Source organism: Danio rerio, chromosome 2, assembly GCF_049306965.1.
Source record: "Danio rerio strain Tuebingen ecotype United States chromosome 2, GRCz12tu, whole genome shotgun sequence".
Taxonomy (NCBI): Eukaryota; Metazoa; Chordata; class Actinopteri; order Cypriniformes; family Danionidae; genus Danio; species Danio rerio.
Genome location: NC_133177.1, coordinates 41,659,634 through 41,680,701, shown reverse-complemented (window position 1 = coordinate 41,680,701; position 21,068 = coordinate 41,659,634). Strand labels below are relative to the sequence as shown.

At 37.4% G+C, this 21,068-nt stretch overlaps 1 protein-coding gene across 10 annotated transcripts in view; it reads right to left on the bottom strand.

Moving 5' to 3' along the window:
• cdh24b (cadherin 24, type 2b) overlaps positions 1-21,068 on the bottom strand; it is a 267,097-nt gene that overhangs the window by 56,854 nt on the left and 189,175 nt on the right. For all 10 annotated transcript variants that reach the window (XM_073928672.1, XM_021467808.3, XM_073928670.1 and 7 more), the window contains one exon: positions 3,165-3,346. In XM_073928672.1, coding sequence (XP_073784773.1) covers positions 3,165-3,346 — 182 coding nt within the window. The remainder of the gene's footprint in view (positions 1-3,164; positions 3,347-21,068) is intronic.

The following is a 21,068-nucleotide window of genomic DNA, read 5'->3' as shown; positions in this document are numbered from 1 at the left end:
TGAGTCCTACAGACCACTTTTAAGGTCTTTTTGATGCCGTTTCAAGCTTGACAGCCCCTGGTGACTATGAAGTGTCACTGTATGACAAGAGATTCTTACTTTGAGTCATATACAAAACAAAAGGCAGCATATAAATCTGTAATGACACGTGTGAGTAAACAATGACAGAATGGTAATTTTTGAGTGAACCATGGCTTTAATTCACTAATGCATCCTCTGCCAATGCAGGTGATGATGTGGAGATGTCCTGAGGCGAACAGTGACAGTCAGAATCTTTGCCAGTGAAGAAACAGGCTCTCAGAGATGAGTGTGGTCTCATGGGGGGCTTCTGCGCGTGGCACACACCACACGGCATGTCAGCATAAATCACGCTCTTTTATTTCGCAGCCTGTCTGATCAGCGTCTCACGCACACACAGAGCCTGCACAGACTGCGATGGGGCTGATTCAACATTGACTCACATCGCCTATATATCACCAACACTCGTTTGGGCCTTTTGTGGAGGCTTTTTTTTCTATAGCTGGAGCAGATTTCCTCACGACACCTGGCAGAATGAGTAACCTGCCCCTCCTACACGTGGACATCATCTGCTCTATGAGGCGTCCTTTGATCTCTGCCCACCTTCCAACAAACCATGCCCACACACACACACACACACACACACACACACACACACACACACACACACACACACACACACACACACACTTTTCCCTGCTGAAAAGACTGGAGTAGATGGTTACCAGCTTGCATTGGGTTTTTGGTTGCAGGTCACCGCTATTGTGTTGCAGTTCCCACCAGACTTCTTAACTAGCTTAGCCAGCAAGACTTCTCGGTCAGTCTGCTTTAAACAGAAAGAGCATGCTGGTCGACAACCTTCACTGCTGTAGCCATATTTAGCTGCCAGCAGCCGAGTTTCTGTCCACATAATTCAAATGTTTTTTTTTGGGAAACTGCCTAAAACAGATGCAGCAAAAATAAAATAAAATCCAGAATTTGTTTATTGTCACATCATTTTTAGATGTCTTTAGAAGACAAATGAAGATGTTTTTAATTAAATCTGAGAGATTTATGATTGTCCATTAAGTCTGTTCACCAAAAGAATGAGACACAATTGCTTTATATGATGAACAGATTTAATTTGAGCTTCTAAATGTTCATCAACAAACATAAACAGAAGCTCAACCACATGTTTGAAATGTGAGAACAAACCTCAGTGGTTCTAGCTGAAGTTTTAACGTACTTTGTGACACTAAAGAGTAAACCTCATTGGTTGTTCCATGTCAATCAAGCATGCTTAAAATTCTAATTGCTGTAAACATTGATTGGTGATCAATGTTTGTTTGTGAATAAAAGCTACATAACATTTACTTAACTAATAAAAGACTTGGATGAAACCACTAAAATCAAATGTGGTTAATTATTTATTTCTGATACCTTCATGGATTTTTCTGGATTTATAGGATACTACCTAAAAATATATATTTTTAAATCCAGAATTTAAATGCATGAGTTCAACCGCAAAATGAAAATTGCCATCATTTGCTCATTCTCACATCGTTTTTTTGTGTTTCAGTTCATCTTCAGAAAACGAATAAAGATATTTAAGTTACATCTGAGAGGTTTGTGGTTCTTCATTGTTAGCCTGTTGACCAAAACATTTGACACAATTGCTTCATATGATGAACAGATTTAATTTTGGTTTCTAAATGCTCATCAACAAACATAAGCAGAAGCTCAACCCCGTTTGAAATGTGAGAACAAACCTCAATGGTTCTAGCAGAAGTATTAACATACTTTGTGGCAGAGAAGAGTAAACTTCATTGATTCTTGCATGTTCATCAAGCATTCTTGAGATTTCATGACTAAATATGGTTGCTGTAAACACTATTTACACCAATAATTAAATTTTAATACGATTAAGACAATACTCTGATTAATATTCTAGCATGTAAACAGCGATTTTTGATTAATTTTGATTTTGAAAATTTGATTCCAATTAAGGTCATAATCGAACTAAACAAAAATCAAATTAAGATGTGGACTATGTCGATTCTAATCGCATTATTGAAGTGCAGTGCAGACATGTGAATACCTAAATCAAAGTATTACCGTTATGTAGGATTTTCATCGCAAATTGGCAACAGTATTATTATTATTATTATTATTATTATTATTACTATCATTATAAGTAAGAGGAAGTTTGGCTCGCTTTCTGAGATCCTCTAACCCAGGGCTCCCTCTCTTTTCATCTGGTGAAATGGGAGTATGAGCTCAGGTAGGTATCGATAGCTTCCCCCTATTTAGTTAAGAAATAGGGGAATAAGTAGAGGTGGATGGGGAGATTCTTCAAGACAAAGATGGCTAAGGAAATCTGGCGATTTATACATATTTGAATTCATCTGATTGGCGTATCATGTGTTAACTAATGTGGGACCCGCCGTGGTCAATCATAAGCACGTGATCCTCTTAAAATTAGTTTATATGTAAACTTCACTCATTACCTGAACATAAATCTAAACTTTCAAGTCTGTTCTTAAGTTCAAAATGTTTTATTCAGTTGACACAAAGGAAAACACTTTTACGAAGGACATTCTAAAGAACCCTTTTTATCACTCCATAAATCAGAAAACACTGTCAACAGCCAGAAAAACACATTTCTTGTGTTTTTAGGAGTAAGATGTTGTCTAAAATGAAGCAAATGTTATAAGAACAAACACCTCTGCAAAAACTGTCAGAATCCCGATAGGAATAATGCTGTAAAGTTTTTGTGTACTGTATGTGCTACTGAAGTGAAGACACAAGAAAAAGTCGCCCTTTGAGAAAACAACTTATAAAATATGTATTGTAAGAATAAAAATAAATAAAATAAACACATGCAAATTGAAAAAAAAGTATATTCTGGAGGTTTCCTTTCCAACAGTCTGAAACACATTATGAAGAGCCTAAAACTGAACAGTACATCTTTTAGCCAATAGTATCTAAATATATCTGCACAAATCAGGCTAGAAATTCAACTGTCATAAATCAGTCCAGAAATGCATCCATCATAAACCAGGCTAGAAATCAATATACCATAAGCCTGGCTTTAAAAAAAGAATTTGACTTTTCATGTGTTTTTTCTATCTTTCTCACACTGTAAGTTCCCTGGACTTTTCTCCTACCTTGTTCAGAATAATCACGGCCTCCTGGTTGGCTCCAGAGATGTTAAAGGTGTCTCCTGACTCTCCATCTAGGATGGTGTACTCCAGTTTGGCGTTCTCACCCAAGTCAGCATCTGTTGCTGAGATCCGACCCACCTCCGCCCCTGGCACAGCCAACTCAGACACAGAGAACAGCCAGGAACCTGGGTAAGGGAGGAAGATTTGGACAAGAGAAAAGAGAAACGGAATCAGAGAATCAATTATTAAGCATCCTCATACATCATAACAATCTGATTTTACACTGAAGCATCTCCCATTTCTCTTTATATCAACCACAACTTTTCTTTCAGACTAATGATTCGCATCCAGTGTTAATCTAATAAAAACCTCTAAAATGAATATGATTGTTTCACATAATGTAATTATACTTAATCATTTTGAATATGAGCTGAGCAAAATGCAGCCGAACAATATAATCACACTGCTATTGCTAAACTGAAGCCCTTTACTAGTATGTTAATTAACTTACCCAAATGCATCTTATTCATATGAGATTAATCAGATACAGTACGTACACACAACAGACATTTAAAAAATAACTTCTGCATCGCATATTTGTTAACGTGAACTATCGAGCCTGAACTAAGGTATGTGAAATACAGAAAAAGATGGTTTTTGAGCTACATTTTACATGAAAGGGCAGTTTTCACTTGTTTTATGTTGATTTGTTAAATATTTTGCCTTAAAGGGATAGTTCACGCAACAAAAAATAAAAATGCTGTTGATTTACTCACCCTCAGGCCATCCAACATGTCCCTTTTTTGGTAACTAGAACATTAAAGACTATTTTTTTTTTTTTTTTGCTGTAACTATCTCATAAAATGCAAGTCAATGCCTTTGGGCACGTTGAAAGTAAAAAAAAACAAAAACAAATAGAAGCAAAATAAAATGACTTCCCATGGCTTCAAATGATTCCATTTCTAGTACAGACTGATTGTTTTGTTTCAACAGTAAGCATGGGCCGGTATAAGATTCTGATGGTATAACCTGGGATAAAATTGTCTGGGTAAAAACCTAAAACTTTGTCCTCTTTGAATACAAAATATTTTATTTTGAAAAACTTTTAAAATATTTTGGAGCAGTAAACATGCCAGGCTAAATAATTCAAATGAATCACTGATTTCTGCTGTCTTCATTCATTCATTCATTTTCTTTTTGGCTTGGTCCCTTTACTAATTAAACCGCCTACTTATCCAGCATATGTTTTACTCAGCGGACGCCCTTCCAGCTGCAACCCATCACTGGGAAACATTCATACACACTCCTTCACACACATAGTCTACGGAAAATTTAGCCTACCCAATTCACCTATACCACGTTTTCAGACTTGTGGGGGAAACCGCAGCACCTGTAGGAAACCCACACATACACGGGGAAAACATGCAAACTCCACACAGATATGGCAAAAAAAATAAATAAATAAAAAAATATAAAAAAGTAAATAAAAAAAATTGGCGGCTTTAAATATTTGACTTTTTTCCAAACCACGGTATACCTTGAAAACACTTATCCCATCCCATGCCTATTCATAAGACCTCAACATATCATCAGGACCCACAGATACACTGTAAAAAAACATTGACTCTTAACTTAAACTTTAACTTACTGTAAGACTGTAAGGCAACTTGTTGCACAGCTTTTTTTTTTAGTTGACTCTACTTAAATTGAGTAAACTAGTGTACAATACTTGGGGTAAAACTTGAGTCAACTAAAAAAAAAAGTGAAAGTTTTTTAAGTTAAAAAAAGTAACCATACAATTTTAAGTAGATTTTTTTTCTTTTATTTATTTATTAATTTAGCGATGCCTATAGTATATGATTTATTTTTGTTTTTTGATTTTTTGTAGACTGACATATTTGACTTGCATTTTATTCAGATGGAAATCTGTCTAAATCTCCTACCAAAGAATTCAACATCTTGGATGAACTGTGGTTAAGTAAATGAAAAGCTGTTTTTATATAAATACTTCTTTAAATTTGCACTTCAACATCAACAAACAATGCTAATTTTGTCACATAAAAGTAGACAGTATTTCAGTAACAGTAAAACTGACAAATATTGTTCATTCATTCATTCATTTTCTTTCGGCTTTGTCCAAGGGTCTCAAACTCAATTCCTGGAGGGCCACAGCTCTGTAGATTTTAACTCCAACCACCTCCAACTCACACCTGCTTAATAGACTCTAGTAGTATTGAACACCTTGATTAGTTGGATCAGCAGTGTTTGATTAGGGTTGGAGCAAAACCATGCAGAGCTGTGGCCCTGCAGGATTTCAGTTTAAGACCTATAGCTTAGTCCCCTATTTATCAGGGGTCACCACAGCGGAATATTATTTAATATTATATAACTATTCCAGTATATGTTTTTTGCAGTGGATGCCCTACCAGCTGCAGCACAGTATTGGAAAACACCCATACACTCATTCACACAAACACACACTCTAACATTATTGCCAATTTATTTTATTCGATTCACCTATAGCGCATGTGTTTGGACTGTGGGGGAAACCGGAGCACCAGGAGGAAACCCAAACGAACATAGGGCGAACATGCAAACTCCACACAGAAATTCCAACTGGCCCAGCTGGGACTCAAACCAGTGACCTTTTTGCTGTGAGGCGACAGTGCTAACCACTAAGCCACTATGCTGCCATGACAAATATTGCATAAAAAAAAAAACTGATCCCACAGATAAGCATCAGCATTTCAGACAAAGTCAGAAGACATGAGCAAGTAGTGTTTGAGTTTTATTGTTACGTTTATATCCTGAGGAAAGTCATGAAGTAAGGAGAGATAAAGAAGACTGATGGTCTAAAGCATATCAGCTTCCATCTAAGTTATATATATAGTGAGCATTTGTTTCAAACGTCACAACCCGGGACATTACACCGTACGTCTCCATTAGACACCTTGTATATGTGACACCACAAAACAACAGCCCGAGATGAAAGTCAAAGCTCATCACCATCTCACTACATCAACAAACAGCACCCAAATTTGCAGAAATGTAGCAGCAGCCTTTCAAATCACTCCCTCAGTAGTGTGCATCAGTTCTGCATCTGACAGGCTTTGAATTTCAGCTCAGACTGGCATGTTGTCGAAGTCCTGCTGTTCTTTGATGAAGGAGAGGTGGCTGATGGGGGGAAAAAGTCTCCAGCACAACAAGTGTTTGAGGATTCGTCTACAGAGTGTCCACCGTGTCATTGCGCAGACTTTAAAATGCTCTCTCACTTCTGTCAAGCAAAAAGCATGCACCTCTACTTAGAAAACGTTAGAAGATGTCTGCGATTCGCCACACTTGAGGCAAAATCGAGGAGAGCTGTTTGCATTGGGATTTAAGGATTTGGCACAACAGGAAGCCAAACACAGACGCACACATCATTGCGTGCTCAAGGTCATGCACTTCAATAAAAGACAAGACGCCAAGTGGCCAGAAATGCCTCAAAGAACACACTGTTCAAAAGTTTGAAAACGTTGAATAATTTTTCTATTTCAATAGATTTTATTTCTGTGAAACCAAAGCTGACTTTGCAAAAGGCATTTAGTTTTCAGTGTCACAAGATCATTCAGAAATAATTATGATTTGCTGTTTAAAAAAGGCTGTAAAATGTACAAGGTTTACAAACACTTTTTCTGAATGAAGTACTAATTTCTTATAAATAAATGATTTTAATTATACCCCTGTAACAGTGGCCCTATCCTGAACTCCAGGGGCCTCATGTACGAAGACTTGCGTGGAAATCTTACTAAAACATTGCGTACGCACAAAGCTGTAAATGTGCGTACGCAGAAAAAATTTCAGATGTATGAAACACTGCGTACGCCGAATCTCACGCATATTCTTTTGTACATCTGAATGAACGTGAAACTGAGCGCAACATGCACGAGCACAAAACCCCTCCCTGCCTCCTCCCCCGTATGAATATGCTAATGACTATGCTAATGGCAAAACCCAACGAAAAAGCAATGGCAAAAGCAAGCAAAAAGAGAAACTTTGAACAGAATGTGAATTGGAGGTGCTTTCAGAGGTAGACCGGAGAAAAGCGGTGTTATTTGCAAGTTTGTTCTCCGGAATTAACAATAAAAGAAATAAATAGAGCGGGAGAGTTTAGCTGATGCGGTTAACACAGTTGGGTCTGAACATCGCACTGAGTGCATTGAAAAAAGAAATATTGTCGTTTATATCTGTAAAATGTTGCAGGATGGGTAACAGTCTCAGTGGCGCTTCTCGTAAGACCCATGTGATCAGGAATTGATACGTTCGAGCTTGAACTCGGCTCGAATCCAGCGTCTGATGAACTCTTTCTTGTTTTTTCCCCCGCTACATATCAGATTTTGTCAACTATTTATCACGAGAAAGACAAGTAGGAATCATTAATAAGTTCATATCAATAAGCATCATATTTTATTTGCACATTTATTGAATGGAAATGTTTCTGATTCACGCATGCAAATTCATCTTCAGATAGGTATGTAAGGTTTCCATACCATACAGTTGACCAGCTAAACATTAAAGCACAATTTGCAGCGGTCGCCTGTTTTCCCGATGTAATCTGAGCGATCTACTGCACGCACATTGCTATAAAGACACTATATGAAGATGAATTTGCAAGCGTGAATCAGAAACATTTCCATTCAATAAATGTGCAAATAAAATATGATGCACAAACTTATTAATGATTCCTACTAGTCTTTCTCGTGATAAATAGTAGGCATAATCTGATATGTAGCGGGGGAAAAAAGAAGAAAGAGTTCATCAGACGCTGGATTCGAGCCGAGTTCATGCTCGAACGTGTCAAAACATGTTCACATGTGTCTTACGAGCGCGCCACTGAGACTGTTCAGGGTGCTGCAACATTTTACAGATATAATAATATTGAAATGTTTCTGATTCACGCATGCAAATTCATCTTCAGATAGTGTCTTTATAGCAATGTGCGTGCGGTAGATCGCTCAGATTACATTGGGAAAACAGGTGACCGCTGCAAATTGTGCTTTAATGTTTAGCTGGTCAACTGTATGGTATGGAAACCTTATATACCTGCTGAACCCGTCTCATACAGCTGCCATTGCAAGGCTCAGACACTTTGTAGAGAGCAATTTAACACAACTGCCTCTAGGAGTCGCCAATGGAAATAAAACAGACACGCACAAAAAATGTGCGTACGCCAGCCAGAAAGCTGCCGTGAAGTTGCGCACATTCCCACGTTCAGTTCATTGTTAGTAAATCCAAACGTGAGCTATTCTGAGCGTGAAACCTGGCGTACGCAAAGTTTTTGTGCGTACGCAGCGTTGATACATGAGGCCCCAGGTGGGTAATATTTTACTTTTTTGTTCGGGTGCCAAACAGAAGAAATCCGTCAATATTACAAATTTAACTTTGTGAAGTTTATTTATAACCAAATTTCAAGAGGATCACGTGCTTAGGATTTTTCTCAGCAGTTCCAGCATCAGCTCATTATCGATTATCCAGCTTTTATAGAGTTTTATAAAGTTTTCTTATTTTATTATCTACGTTTTAAAGAACCCCCCACCCACCGCTACTTTCCCTCCCTTTCAGATGGGCAACAAGGCGGCCCAGTAATTAGCACTGTTGCCTCATAGCAAGATTGCCTCTGGTTTTAAGTCCCTATTAAACCAGACAACGTTTCTGTGCAGAGTTTCGCTTGTTCTCCCTGTGCTCGCGTGGGTTTTCCCCGGGTTCTTTGGTTTATTCCACAGTTCAAACAACACACACCCTAAGTAAATTGAACACACAAAATGGATACCATAGTCAAGCTCTCAGCGATTACACCTCTCCTTAGTCATCTATATTCGTCACTAGCTAGAAATAAGCCGTTAGAGAGGTTATTGAGATCAACCTGATCTCAAACTCCCCTCCCGCCCTGCAAACTGGAGAGAGCCCAGGACTCGAGGATCTCATAAGCTCAGGGCTCTCTCCTAGGACAGCATGCCAAACAAGCTTTTATTATCAATCATCAGCTAAGTTTGAACTCTTAAAAACCCAGACAGCTGTAAGCCACTGACTACAACTGTACTAAAGATAACAAACAAAATACACAAAAACTATAAACACCAGTTCACTAAATGGGTCTATGCAATGAATGTATGTGCTCATTATTAGTTCATTTAAGGAGTGGGTGCGGTATGGAAAAAGTCAACAGCTGGAAACGCATCGCTCGTCAGTCAACCCGTCAACGATGCTGGTATGCTAGTGTATTTGGTTTTCTTACTTATTGTGAAAGTGTATAGTACCAGATGCCGGTGAACTAGAGGGAAATAACCTTACAGCCCATGTCTATGTAGAGCGACGTCACTCAGCTCCTTTTGTTGAGGAAACTGCACAACTCTGTTAACCCCACCACTCTCAGCCAACTGCACTCCACGCACTCTTAACAGCAGTCACTTTTTACTGGACTCGTTCACTACCGGCACACTTTTGCAGCCACTCGCTTTTTGGCATTTACAACTCATCATGTTCAACCAGAACCAACTCATTCAACCACTCTCTGTTTGCGGTCCTCTTTCGCGTACTGTGGTCCTCACTTCCATTCTTAGCTCTTTCTCCCGTCTTTTTGTATCCATCCAGAGCAATCACACCATTAGCGCTTTTACAATGTAGACTGTGTCAAAGCAGCTTTACATAGAAGTTCTAGCAAACTAAAACAGTGTCAGTGCAGTGTTCAGAGTTTAAGTTCAGTTAAGTTCAGTTCAGTTTAGTTTAAACTTTACTGCTAAGTCCAAACACTAAAGAGCAAATCCATCTATGCACAGCTCCACAAGTCCCAAACCAAGCAAGCCAGTGTCGACAGTGGCAAGGAACAAAACTTCACCAGTTGACGAAAGTGAAGAGAAAAAAACCTTGAGAGAAACCAGGCTTAATTGGGCATGATCATTTCTCCCCAGGCCAAACTTTCTGTGCAGATCTCCAGTCTAGCCCCAGGAGACTGAAGAGCACCGGACGTCCATCGTGAAGTACCACAGTATTAATCAAACTTACCAAGTATGAACACACCTTAAGACACAATATGCATGCAATAAAATTTAAATTATATTTGCATCTTTAACTTAATATTTCAAGGAGGACATTGTGATCTATCCTCTATGACACAATCCCAATTCTATATCATACCCCTAATCCTATGCCTTCCCCTTGGTCCTTGAAATAAAGCTGATTGGGAATGGGTAAGAATGAAAAATCTCATAACAAATGTTAACCCACTACATACTGTACATAAAGTCATCTATTGTTAACCTCTGTTCATAGCTAATACAATCTGTATATAATGTTCATAGTACATAGTCCATAGTTTCTCTATAATTGCACTTTATAACTTATACCTATATCCTGCACTTGCTTACTCCTGGTTAGAAATAAACTGCATTCCGTTGCCTTGTCATTGTATATGTGTAATGACAATAAAGTTGGATCTAATCTAATCATCTAATGTCATCATATATCATCGCTAACTCATATGTCATGTCATCCGTGGCAGCAATTTGAGGATTCCAAAAGATGCAAGCATGTTTAAAAGATTACTTGCTTGCTTTGTTGTTTTGTTGTTTGGAGGTGTATGGACAAACACCATTCATTTTCAACAGAAATTCACACGGGTCTCAAGGTTTCCTTGTGTGTCCCTGTTACGACTGCTGGATTATGTTGCAAGAAGCACAAAACTATAGTGTGCATTTACTCTTAGGGGTCTGAGGTGGTTTTGGGGCCGCTAAGATGTTTTGACATGCCCTGACATTTGTGCTTATTTCAGCTACCTATTTCATAGTACTGGACAACATGTACTGTTGTATTCAGCACAAACTGTGCAACAATAATATCTGAGAAAGACGGATGTGCATACCTGCATTTTACCAGAAGTAAAAAGCTAGTTCGTTGCCACCAGATGTATTTGACAGTCTCATTTAACTTTGCACTGTTTTTGCACAGTAAACATTACAGGATACACGGTAATATCCAGTGCTGTATGGATATCTGTTATGTTAATGTACAAAATAAACCTGATTTAACGGCAACATAACCTTAACGTAAAGCAGGATTGAATCATCTTTATTAATAATTGTACTAAGACACGGCTGTGGTGATAAAGTATGGACAGTAAAATTGCTGTATTTCATTACAAACATGCACTGCTTTATAAACTTTTAAACTTGTAAAACTCATTATTGAGGTGCAGATGATCACAGAGAGCTGAACAGCTCTTTTAATGCCAGTTGCTTTGTGTACGTCCTGTCTTGTTGATATGATTACACGCATTACTACGCAGACATATTAATACATGGCTGTCAATCAATTCAGTGGGTGGGAAAACCACACTCCTACATCATATTGCGCTGGGCCTCAAAATAGGAGGAATTTGGAACCTATTTTAATGTCAGGAAATTTAAAAAAGAGACCTATTGTCTTTATATCAATGACTGTCAACCCGCACACAGTTCTGTCCAAACAGCTTACAAAAGATGATTTTCATCATAGGTGGCCTTCAAGTATGTTTTGCAGTGATTATTAAGACAAACCACCTTTAGGTAAATTTAGCGATTTTTTAAAAATCTTTTCTTTGAAGATCATGACAGTAACACATTATGAGTTGAATATAATAAATCAGGTACTTGTTTAGAGTAAAAACCATTATTAATGACTTTTATTTTACACTTTTGAGTCTCCTTGCTTACTTTTGCAACCATGTTGCAGGAATATTGCGTATACCCCTTCTTTTGTAGTGTGGTCTTCGTTTGAAGGGCTATATGGCACTTCCCCCTATCCCTACACATCTAAACCACAATCAATTTATTTAAACTTTTTTTGTTTTGGTCTTGGGACAACTTCATTGTTTAATGTTCAATGCACTTAAATTTGTGAAAATTAATAGGTTAACTTAATTTCTTCATTTTGTGCAAATAAGTGAAGTACTTAAGAACAAATTGCTTGTGTGGAACCCAGAATTTTTTACAGTGCAAGGAGAATTGGGAAAACCCCTTCACATGAACGCAAGAACCAAGGGGTAGGGGTAAGGACTAGAATTGAGATAAGGCCTAAATCATGTACTATTTTCTATGAATCAAGACTCACACATTCCCTCAATGGCAGCTACCCGTCACCTCATAAATCATAAATCCCCACATAAAGAAGAACAGAAGAAAAAAAAAACGGATGGATGACCATCTTTTTTTCTGAAGCAGCTTCAGCCGGCCAATCAAACAGCATGAAGGGACGAGATCAATGTTCTGTGACTTAGAGATACAGCACTCCCCACTGGGTCACTGTAATTGTGTTCAGAAGGAGCAAGCCGAGTGCTCCAACTCACTTCAATGCACCACCTTTACTCTCTGCAATAAGAAACTCGACTTCTTTTATTATTTTCATTCATTAAAAGCCTCTCCGATGGGGCCGGGCTTCACAGGGAAAGAGCCGGGATTGGCCGGTATGACTCAGCGCCCAATGGGAGATTAAGAGGAGAGTATTTAAAGCTTTTCAATGATAGGCAGATGGAGTTAATTAGCAGGTCTGTGGATGAATGCAGGTTCAGCTCAGTAAATAACATGGAACGCAATTACCTCAGGTCCACCAAGCGCGATGAGTGAGACTCCGTGTGGGCAAGACTGCATGTGGGCAGGCAAAAGACTGAAGAGCACCGGACGTCCATCGTGAAGTACCACAGTATTAATCAAACTTACCAAGTATGAACACACCTTAAGACACAATATGCATGCAATAAAATTTAAATTATATTTGCATCTTTAACTTAATATTTCAAGGAGGACATTGTGATCTATCCTCTATGACACAATCCCAATTCTATATCATACCCCTAATCCTATGCCTTCCCCTTGGTCCTTGAAATAAAGCTGATTGGGAATGGGTAAGAATGAAAAATCTCATAACAAATGTTAACCCACTACATACTGTACATAAAGTCATCTATTGTTAACCTCTGTTCATAGCTAATACAATCTGTATATAATGTTCATAGTACATAGTCCATAGTTTCTCTATAATTGCACTTTATAACTTATACCTATATCCTGCACTTGCTTACTCCTGGTTAGAAATAAACTGCATTCCGTTGCCTTGTCATTGTATATGTGTAATGACAATAAAGTTGGATCTAATCTAATCATCTAATGTCATCATATATCATCGCTAACTCATATGTCATGTCATCCGTGGCAGCAATTTGAGGATTCCAAAAGATGCAAGCATGTTTAAAAGATTACTTGCTTGCTTTGTTGTTTTGTTGTTTGGAGGTGTATGGACAAACACCATTCATTTTCAACAGAAATTCACACGGGTCTCAAGGTTTCCTTGTGTGTCCCTGTTACGACTGCTGGATTATGTTGCAAGAAGCACAAAACTATAGTGTGCATTTACTCTTAGGGGTCTGAGGTGGTTTTGGGGCCGCTAAGATGTTTTGACATGCCCTGACATTTGTGCTTATTTCAGCTACCTATTTCATAGTACTGGACAACATGTACTGTTGTATTCAGCACAAACTGTGCAACAATAATATCTGAGAAAGACGGATGTGCATACCTGCATTTTACCAGAAGTAAAAAGCTAGTTCGTTGCCACCAGATGTATTTGACAGTCTCATTTAACTTTGCACTGTTTTTGCACAGTAAACATTACAGGATACACGGTAATATCCAGTGCTGTATGGATATCTGTTATGTTAATGTACAAAATAAACCTGATTTAACGGCAACATAACCTTAACGTAAAGCAGGATTGAATCATCTTTATTAATAATTGTACTAAGACACGGCTGTGGTGATAAAGTATGGACAGTAAAATTGCTGTATTTCATTACAAACATGCACTGCTTTATAAACTTTTAAACTTGTAAAACTCATTATTGAGGTGCAGATGATCACAGAGAGCTGAACAGCTCTTTTAATGCCAGTTGCTTTGTGTACGTCCTGTCTTGTTGATATGATTACACGCATTACTACGCAGACATATTAATACATGGCTGTCAATCAATTCAGTGGGTGGGAAAACCACACTCCTACATCATATTGCGCTGGGCCTCAAAATAGGAGGAATTTGGAACCTATTTTAATGTCAGGAAATTTAAAAAAGAGACCTATTGTCTTTATATCAATGACTGTCAACCCGCACACAGTTCTGTCCAAACAGCTTACAAAAGATGATTTTCATCATAGGTGGCCTTCAAGTATGTTTTGCAGTGATTATTAAGACAAACCACCTTTAGGTAAATTTAGCGATTTTTTAAAAATCTTTTCTTTGAAGATCATGACAGTAACACATTATGAGTTGAATATAATAAATCAGGTACTTGTTTAGAGTAAAAACCATTATTAATGACTTTTATTTTACACTTTTGAGTCTCCTTGCTTACTTTTGCAACCATGTTGCAGGAATATTGCGTATACCCCTTCTTTTGTAGTGTGGTCTTCGTTTGAAGGGCTATATGGCACTTCCCCCTATCCCTACACATCTAAACCACAATCAATTTATTTAAACTTTTTTTGTTTTGGTCTTGGGACAACTTCATTGTTTAATGTTCAATGCACTTAAATTTGTGAAAATTAATAGGTTAACTTAATTTCTTCATTTTGTGCAAATAAGTGAAGTACTTAAGAACAAATTGCTTGTGTGGAACCCAGAATTTTTTACAGTGCAAGGAGAATTGGGAAAACCCCTTCACATGAACGCAAGAACCAAGGGGTAGGGGTAAGGACTAGAATTGAGATAAGGCCTAAATCATGTACTATTTTCTATGAATCAAGACTCACACATTCCCTCAATGGCAGCTACCCGTCACCTCATAAATCATAAATCCCCACATAAAGAAGAACAGAAGAAAAAAAAAACGGATGGATGACCATCTTTTTTTCTGAAGCAGCTTCAGCCGGCCAATCAAACAGCATGAAGGGACGAGATCAATGTTCTGTGACTTAGAGATACAGCACTCCCCACTGGGTCACTGTAATTGTGTTCAGAAGGAGCAAGCCGAGTGCTCCAACTCACTTCAATGCACCACCTTTACTCTCTGCAATAAGAAACTCGACTTCTTTTATTATTTTCATTCATTAAAAGCCTCTCCGATGGGGCCGGGCTTCACAGGGAAAGAGCCGGGATTGGCCGGTATGACTCAGCGCCCAATGGGAGATTAAGAGGAGAGTATTTAAAGCTTTTCAATGATAGGCAGATGGAGTTAATTAGCAGGTCTGTGGATGAATGCAGGTTCAGCTCAGTAAATAACATGGAACGCAATTACCTCAGGTCCACCAAGCGCGATGAGTGAGACTCCGTGTGGGCAAGACTGCATGTGGGCAGGCAAAAGATGGATTTTGAAAAGGAACACAGTTAAATGGTACAAAGAGTTCTGGACGGATGAATAGATGCCGAGGACTGTATTGTTTGTAAATGAGGGGAAAGCAGCTTGATTCAAAGATGTAGCGATTATAAACAGAGGCGACTGGAAATGCAAAGGCGATGCTAAAAGAAAGTAGCAGTCAGGAGACAAAAAAGAATGAGAAAATAAGGGCTCTTATCTGTGGACGAGGCTTTATGTTGCTGCAGAAATGAGACCTCTGAGATGGGGGAGTCATTAAAAAAATGTCTAGCTGGCTAAAGCTCAAGCGCTGGTTGAAAATTAGGTAGAATAAAATCTGCATCCTTTAAAGACGTCCATCACTGGGGCACTTATGGAGGCAGGGTGTAAAGTGAGGGATGGGGAGAGGGAATTGCCAAAGAGCAAAGCAACTCATCTTGTGTCAGAGTTTCCTTGTCCCCTCACCACCCTGCTGATCAGCTAGTTAGTCTCTCATGATAGACGTCGTAACTACAGCATCTGGATCCTGAATGCAGAGCTACAAAGAGGGATCAAGATAACAATGGTTGGCTGAATTTTTGGGAGCACAATAAAGATTACATGCATGTTGTACAATGGAATTAAATATAAATATTTTTTTTAAATGCATTCATTTATACATTTGTAATTTATTTATACATTTGTTTGTTTGTTTATACATTTGTTTGTTTGTTTGTTTATACATTTGTTTGTTTGTTTATGCATTTGTTTGCTTGCTTACATGTTTGTTTGTTTGTTTTTATATTAGTTTGTTTACTTGTTTATACTTTTGTTTGTTTATATGTTTGTTTGTACATTTTTTTGTTTGTACGTTCGTTCTTTCATTTATACTTTTGTTTGTTTAAACATTTGTTTGTTTGTATATATGTTTGTTTGTTTATATGTTTGTTTGTTTATGCATTTGTTTGCTTATTTATTTGTTTGTTTGTTTATATGTTTGTTTACTTGTGTGTACATTTGTTTGCCCATTTGTTTGTACATTTATTCATTTGTACGTTTGTTCATTTATATATTTGTTTGTTTGTTTATACGTTTGTTTATGTCTTTGTTTTGTTTATGCTTTTTTAAGTTTGTTGGTTTGTTTATGTTTGTTTGTTTGTTTGTTTATACGTTTGTTTGTTTGTACATTTGTTAGTTAGTTAGCAAGTTAGTTAGTTAGTTAGTTAGTTAGTTAGTTAGTTAGTTAGTTAGTTAGTTAGTTAGTTAGTTAGTTAGTTAGTTAGTTAGTTAGTTTGTTTGTAAATTTGTTTGTTTGTACATTTGTTCGTTCATTCATTTATTTAAACATTTGTTTTTGTTTATTTCTTTATTCATTCATTTATTCATTCATTCGTTCATTCTTTTGTTTGTTTATTTATTCATTTGTTTATTTATTTTAAAAAATCTATATTTACTAAATAAAAAATAGATGTTTAAAATAAATTAATTTGAGAAACTTTTCATGCATTCATAGTCAGAATTTCATATTCATATCACCATGCAGCCCAAGAATGGTTACACACTGAAGCTAAGCAGGGCTGAGCCTGGTCAGTACCTGAATGGCAGATCACATGAAAAAAACTAGGTGGCTGTTGGAAGTGGTGTTAGTGAAGCCAGCAGGGGGTGCTAAATCTGTGGTCTGTGTGAGTCCTAATACCCCAGTAAAGTGAAGGGAACACTGTACTCACAGTGAGCGCCGACTCTCAGGTGAGACGTTAAACCAAGGTCCTGACTCTTTGTGGTCATTAAAAATCCTATGGCAATTCTTGTAAAGTGTAGGGGCGTAACTGTCCTGGCCAAACTCCCTCTATCATCGCTCACCCATCATGGCCGTCCAATCATCCCCATCCACCAAATTGGCTCTATCACTGTCTCTATACTCCACCTATAGCTGGTGCGTGGTGAGTGCACTGACACCGTTGTCCTGTGGCTGCCGTTGTATCATTCAAGTGGATGCTGCACACTGGTGGTGGAGTGGGGAGAGACCCCCCTCATGATTGTGATGTGCTTTGGCTGTATGGCCATACATGATAAATGTGCCATATAAATACAAATTATACTCACCAGAATTTACTTTTGCCAACAATATACTGTAGCAATAAATTTCAAAAAACTATTTGAAATAATTAAATACATAACACCCACTAAACTGACTGTAAAAAAATAACATAACATTAATTAGTTAAAAAAAACATCTTTTAAAATTACTAGAAAAAAACACTAATCACCTGGATGATATAAATGTAAAGGCAACATTGTACTTATGGGACACCACACTTCTCGGCCATATCCTATAACTTTCACATTTACTTCATTTAAATTTATTTCTCTAAAGTTTAACTAAATGTGACAGTAAAGGTTTAAATGAATGCATCTGTAAAAAAAAAATAGAACTTGATAAAAAAAAAAATCTAAATATATTTTCCATGTCTCCTTAACCAAACACACCTGTTTCAGCTCATTAGCAGAGACTGAAAGACATGTAATGGGTGGGACAGACAAAGGTGACAAACAAAACATGCAGTGCTGGTGGTACTACATGGTTGAGAAATTCTGCTCTAAACTATTAATACACTTGAATAGTAGTAATAAATAGGCATAAATTTTAAATGCAACAGGTTTATCCTAAAAAAGTACTTTTATTTAAAAAATTGCAAAAACAGGAAAGCCACACACATAAACAAAAAATCCATAAACTATGTAAAACAGATTTTTCAAAAGTTTCCATAAATATCCTGACGAAATGAACCAAAGATCTTTCATAACGCACAGCCCTAAAGCAAGGATAAGACCCAGAAAACCCTTTATAATACCCTGTTCATCAAAAGAGCACAGCAATAAATAAAGACCCACTGACATGATATAATAATGCAGAGGGTTTTAACATGATATTTACATTTGCAGGTCCTGCTGTGAGGCTTAATGCCCTGTAGAAGTGCTGCCCCGGTGCTTCGGCTCACATATGAATGGAGCACAGTATCGTGGGATTGAGACAGGGTTAAAACCGCTCTCTCGTGCCAAAAAGAACGAATCAGCACAGCGAGGATTCAGTTCGCTAACTGTATATGAATATATCAAAAGATTGAAAGTGAGCAAGACAGGAAGAGATTACGAAATTGGTATGGTGAGTGATTGAGGACTGAAAGAGAAAGAAACGCGTGGGAAACGGACAGTGATATGGAATGAAAGGAGTGAAAAGGCAGGGGTGCAAAAGCTAAAGGCAGAGAAAGAAAAGTCAGATGAGGTGAATAGAAGAAAGAGAAGAGGTGAAGTCGGATATGAGAGAAGTGATGTGTATGGATGGAGAAAGTTTAAGGCAGTTGACGTGTCTGTAGGCAACCATTATGCTGTCAAATGAAGCAGAAAGAGCTGAACTTTAGATGAAATATTAACAAATAGAGCACAAATAAGCAGGCGGAGAAAATGAAAAAGGGATTAAAAGGAGGCTAATATTAACTATGACTATTTTAATTGTGCTCTTCAAGGATGTAGAGCTTAATTAGAGAAGGCAATTATTGGAATTATTTCTATTATCAAACTGCTCTGGTATTATTTGAATCACTATTTTCTGCCAGGGAGTTTAATCTGTGCTAAATTGGGAAGACTTGGCTTGAAACCTCCATTTACACAGCATGTGCCAGACTGGGCCAGACTGGTCTAGATCAGCTTAATTAACACTGGATGGTTGTACAGTCACAGGGTGTGTGTGTGTGTGTGAGAGAGAGATGATTACAAGTTCTCTAAACTTTGCCTGTTATAACCTGGGAACATCTTAGTTTTGATAAGATAATCTACAAACATGCTATAACTAAATATAGCTGTTAGCGATGGCAGAGTGTTTAAAAAAAACATCTTACCCAGCAAAAATAAAACTCTGCTGATACTTCTTTGCTTAACTGCTAGGTTCAAAAATCGAAATATATTACCTTTACATTATTATAATGACTATAACGATTTCTGAATGTGACACTGAGGTAATGATGAAAATGTAACTTTTCCTTCATCAGAAAACTAGATTTCTTTTACACCAATTAAACATTTCAAAATATAACAGACAATAGTTTTGTAATTATACATTTATTCTAAAATACTTTAACATCCTGACCCCCAAAAATAATGTATGCAATATATGAAGAAAAATTAAGAGGCTCCTTCATAACGACCTAGGGTCTCGTTATGAACAAGGCGTATGCACAAAACAAGGGTAGAAATGTCCCTGCACAAAAGTTGTGATCTATTAAAAAAAACTAACCTGATGAGAGAATGTGAGCAGCTGTAAGTAAACTCGAAATAAACATATTTAACTGAAATATTGACTTAATTGAATCTTTTTAAATATCAAATCATATGAGACATAGTCACTAAAAATAAATTGAAATTTAATGTGTGAGTATTGGTGTATGTTCACTTTTAGGAAGGTATTGATGCAAATTTTATAAACCAGACCTCTGGCCTTTAAACCTTGAAATAGATGGGCTACAACAGCAAAAAATGCCAATCCCAGGCACTTCTATCAGCTAAGAAAACCAAACTGAGGCTACAATTCACACAGGATACACAGTTAACTGTACAATTAAAAGTAAGAAAAAGGTCTGATGGGTCTTAATTTCTGCTGCAACGTCTAGATATTAATATGAATAGCATATAGACCAGCATAGATCAGTTTTGCCTTCATCCACAGTGCAGGTATGGACTTTTTACTTGTCTAGACAACGCTTCTTGATTTAATTATTGTTTTGCCATTTTTTGCCGAAACAAGACAAAAAATCTAAGTAAGAGAAGCAATTACTTTGCAGTGTACATACTAGTACTTAAAATGCACAAAAGAGACTCACTTAAAATCTTTAGGTACTAATATATGCCACATTTGAGGTACCAAAACGGACCCTTTGGGAACTTATGTGTAGCTGTTTAGGTACTGCCCCAGTGACAGCTCTTTTTATTTCTGAGAGTATTGTTGTTGACCATGTCCCTTTTTTTGAACACACTGTATCCATCTAAAAGTTGAACATGACAATGAGTGTACTATAATGAAATGGGCAACACAGTCACCAGATCTCAATCCAATAGTGCACCTTTGAAAAGTGGTGAAATGGGAGATTTGAATCATAAATGTGAATCATAAACTGACTAATCCAGAGCAAATGCATGATACTGTTGTGTCGATTTGGACCACAATGTAATGTTTCCAGCACCTTGTTGAATCTTTTTTTCACAAAGACTTGAGGCATCCAAAGACCTGAAAGGGATCCAACCTGACCCTACATACTGTACATGTATATAAACTATATAAAACCCAAAACAGACTCAAAACTTTTCAGTATACTGTATGTGTCTATGTCCAACAAGTTTCTCAAGAGAAAAGAAAAAGAACAGAAAATGAGAAAACGTACAAGGAATGCTGTCCAATATTGCCTGAGAAAGCGAATAGGAGGGAAAAAAGTGGACAGAAAATGAGAAGAAGAAGAAGGGACAGAGATTGTGTTTATGTCAAGACTGCACTGTTTCTGAGGAGAAATACAGGTGGTGAAATCAGT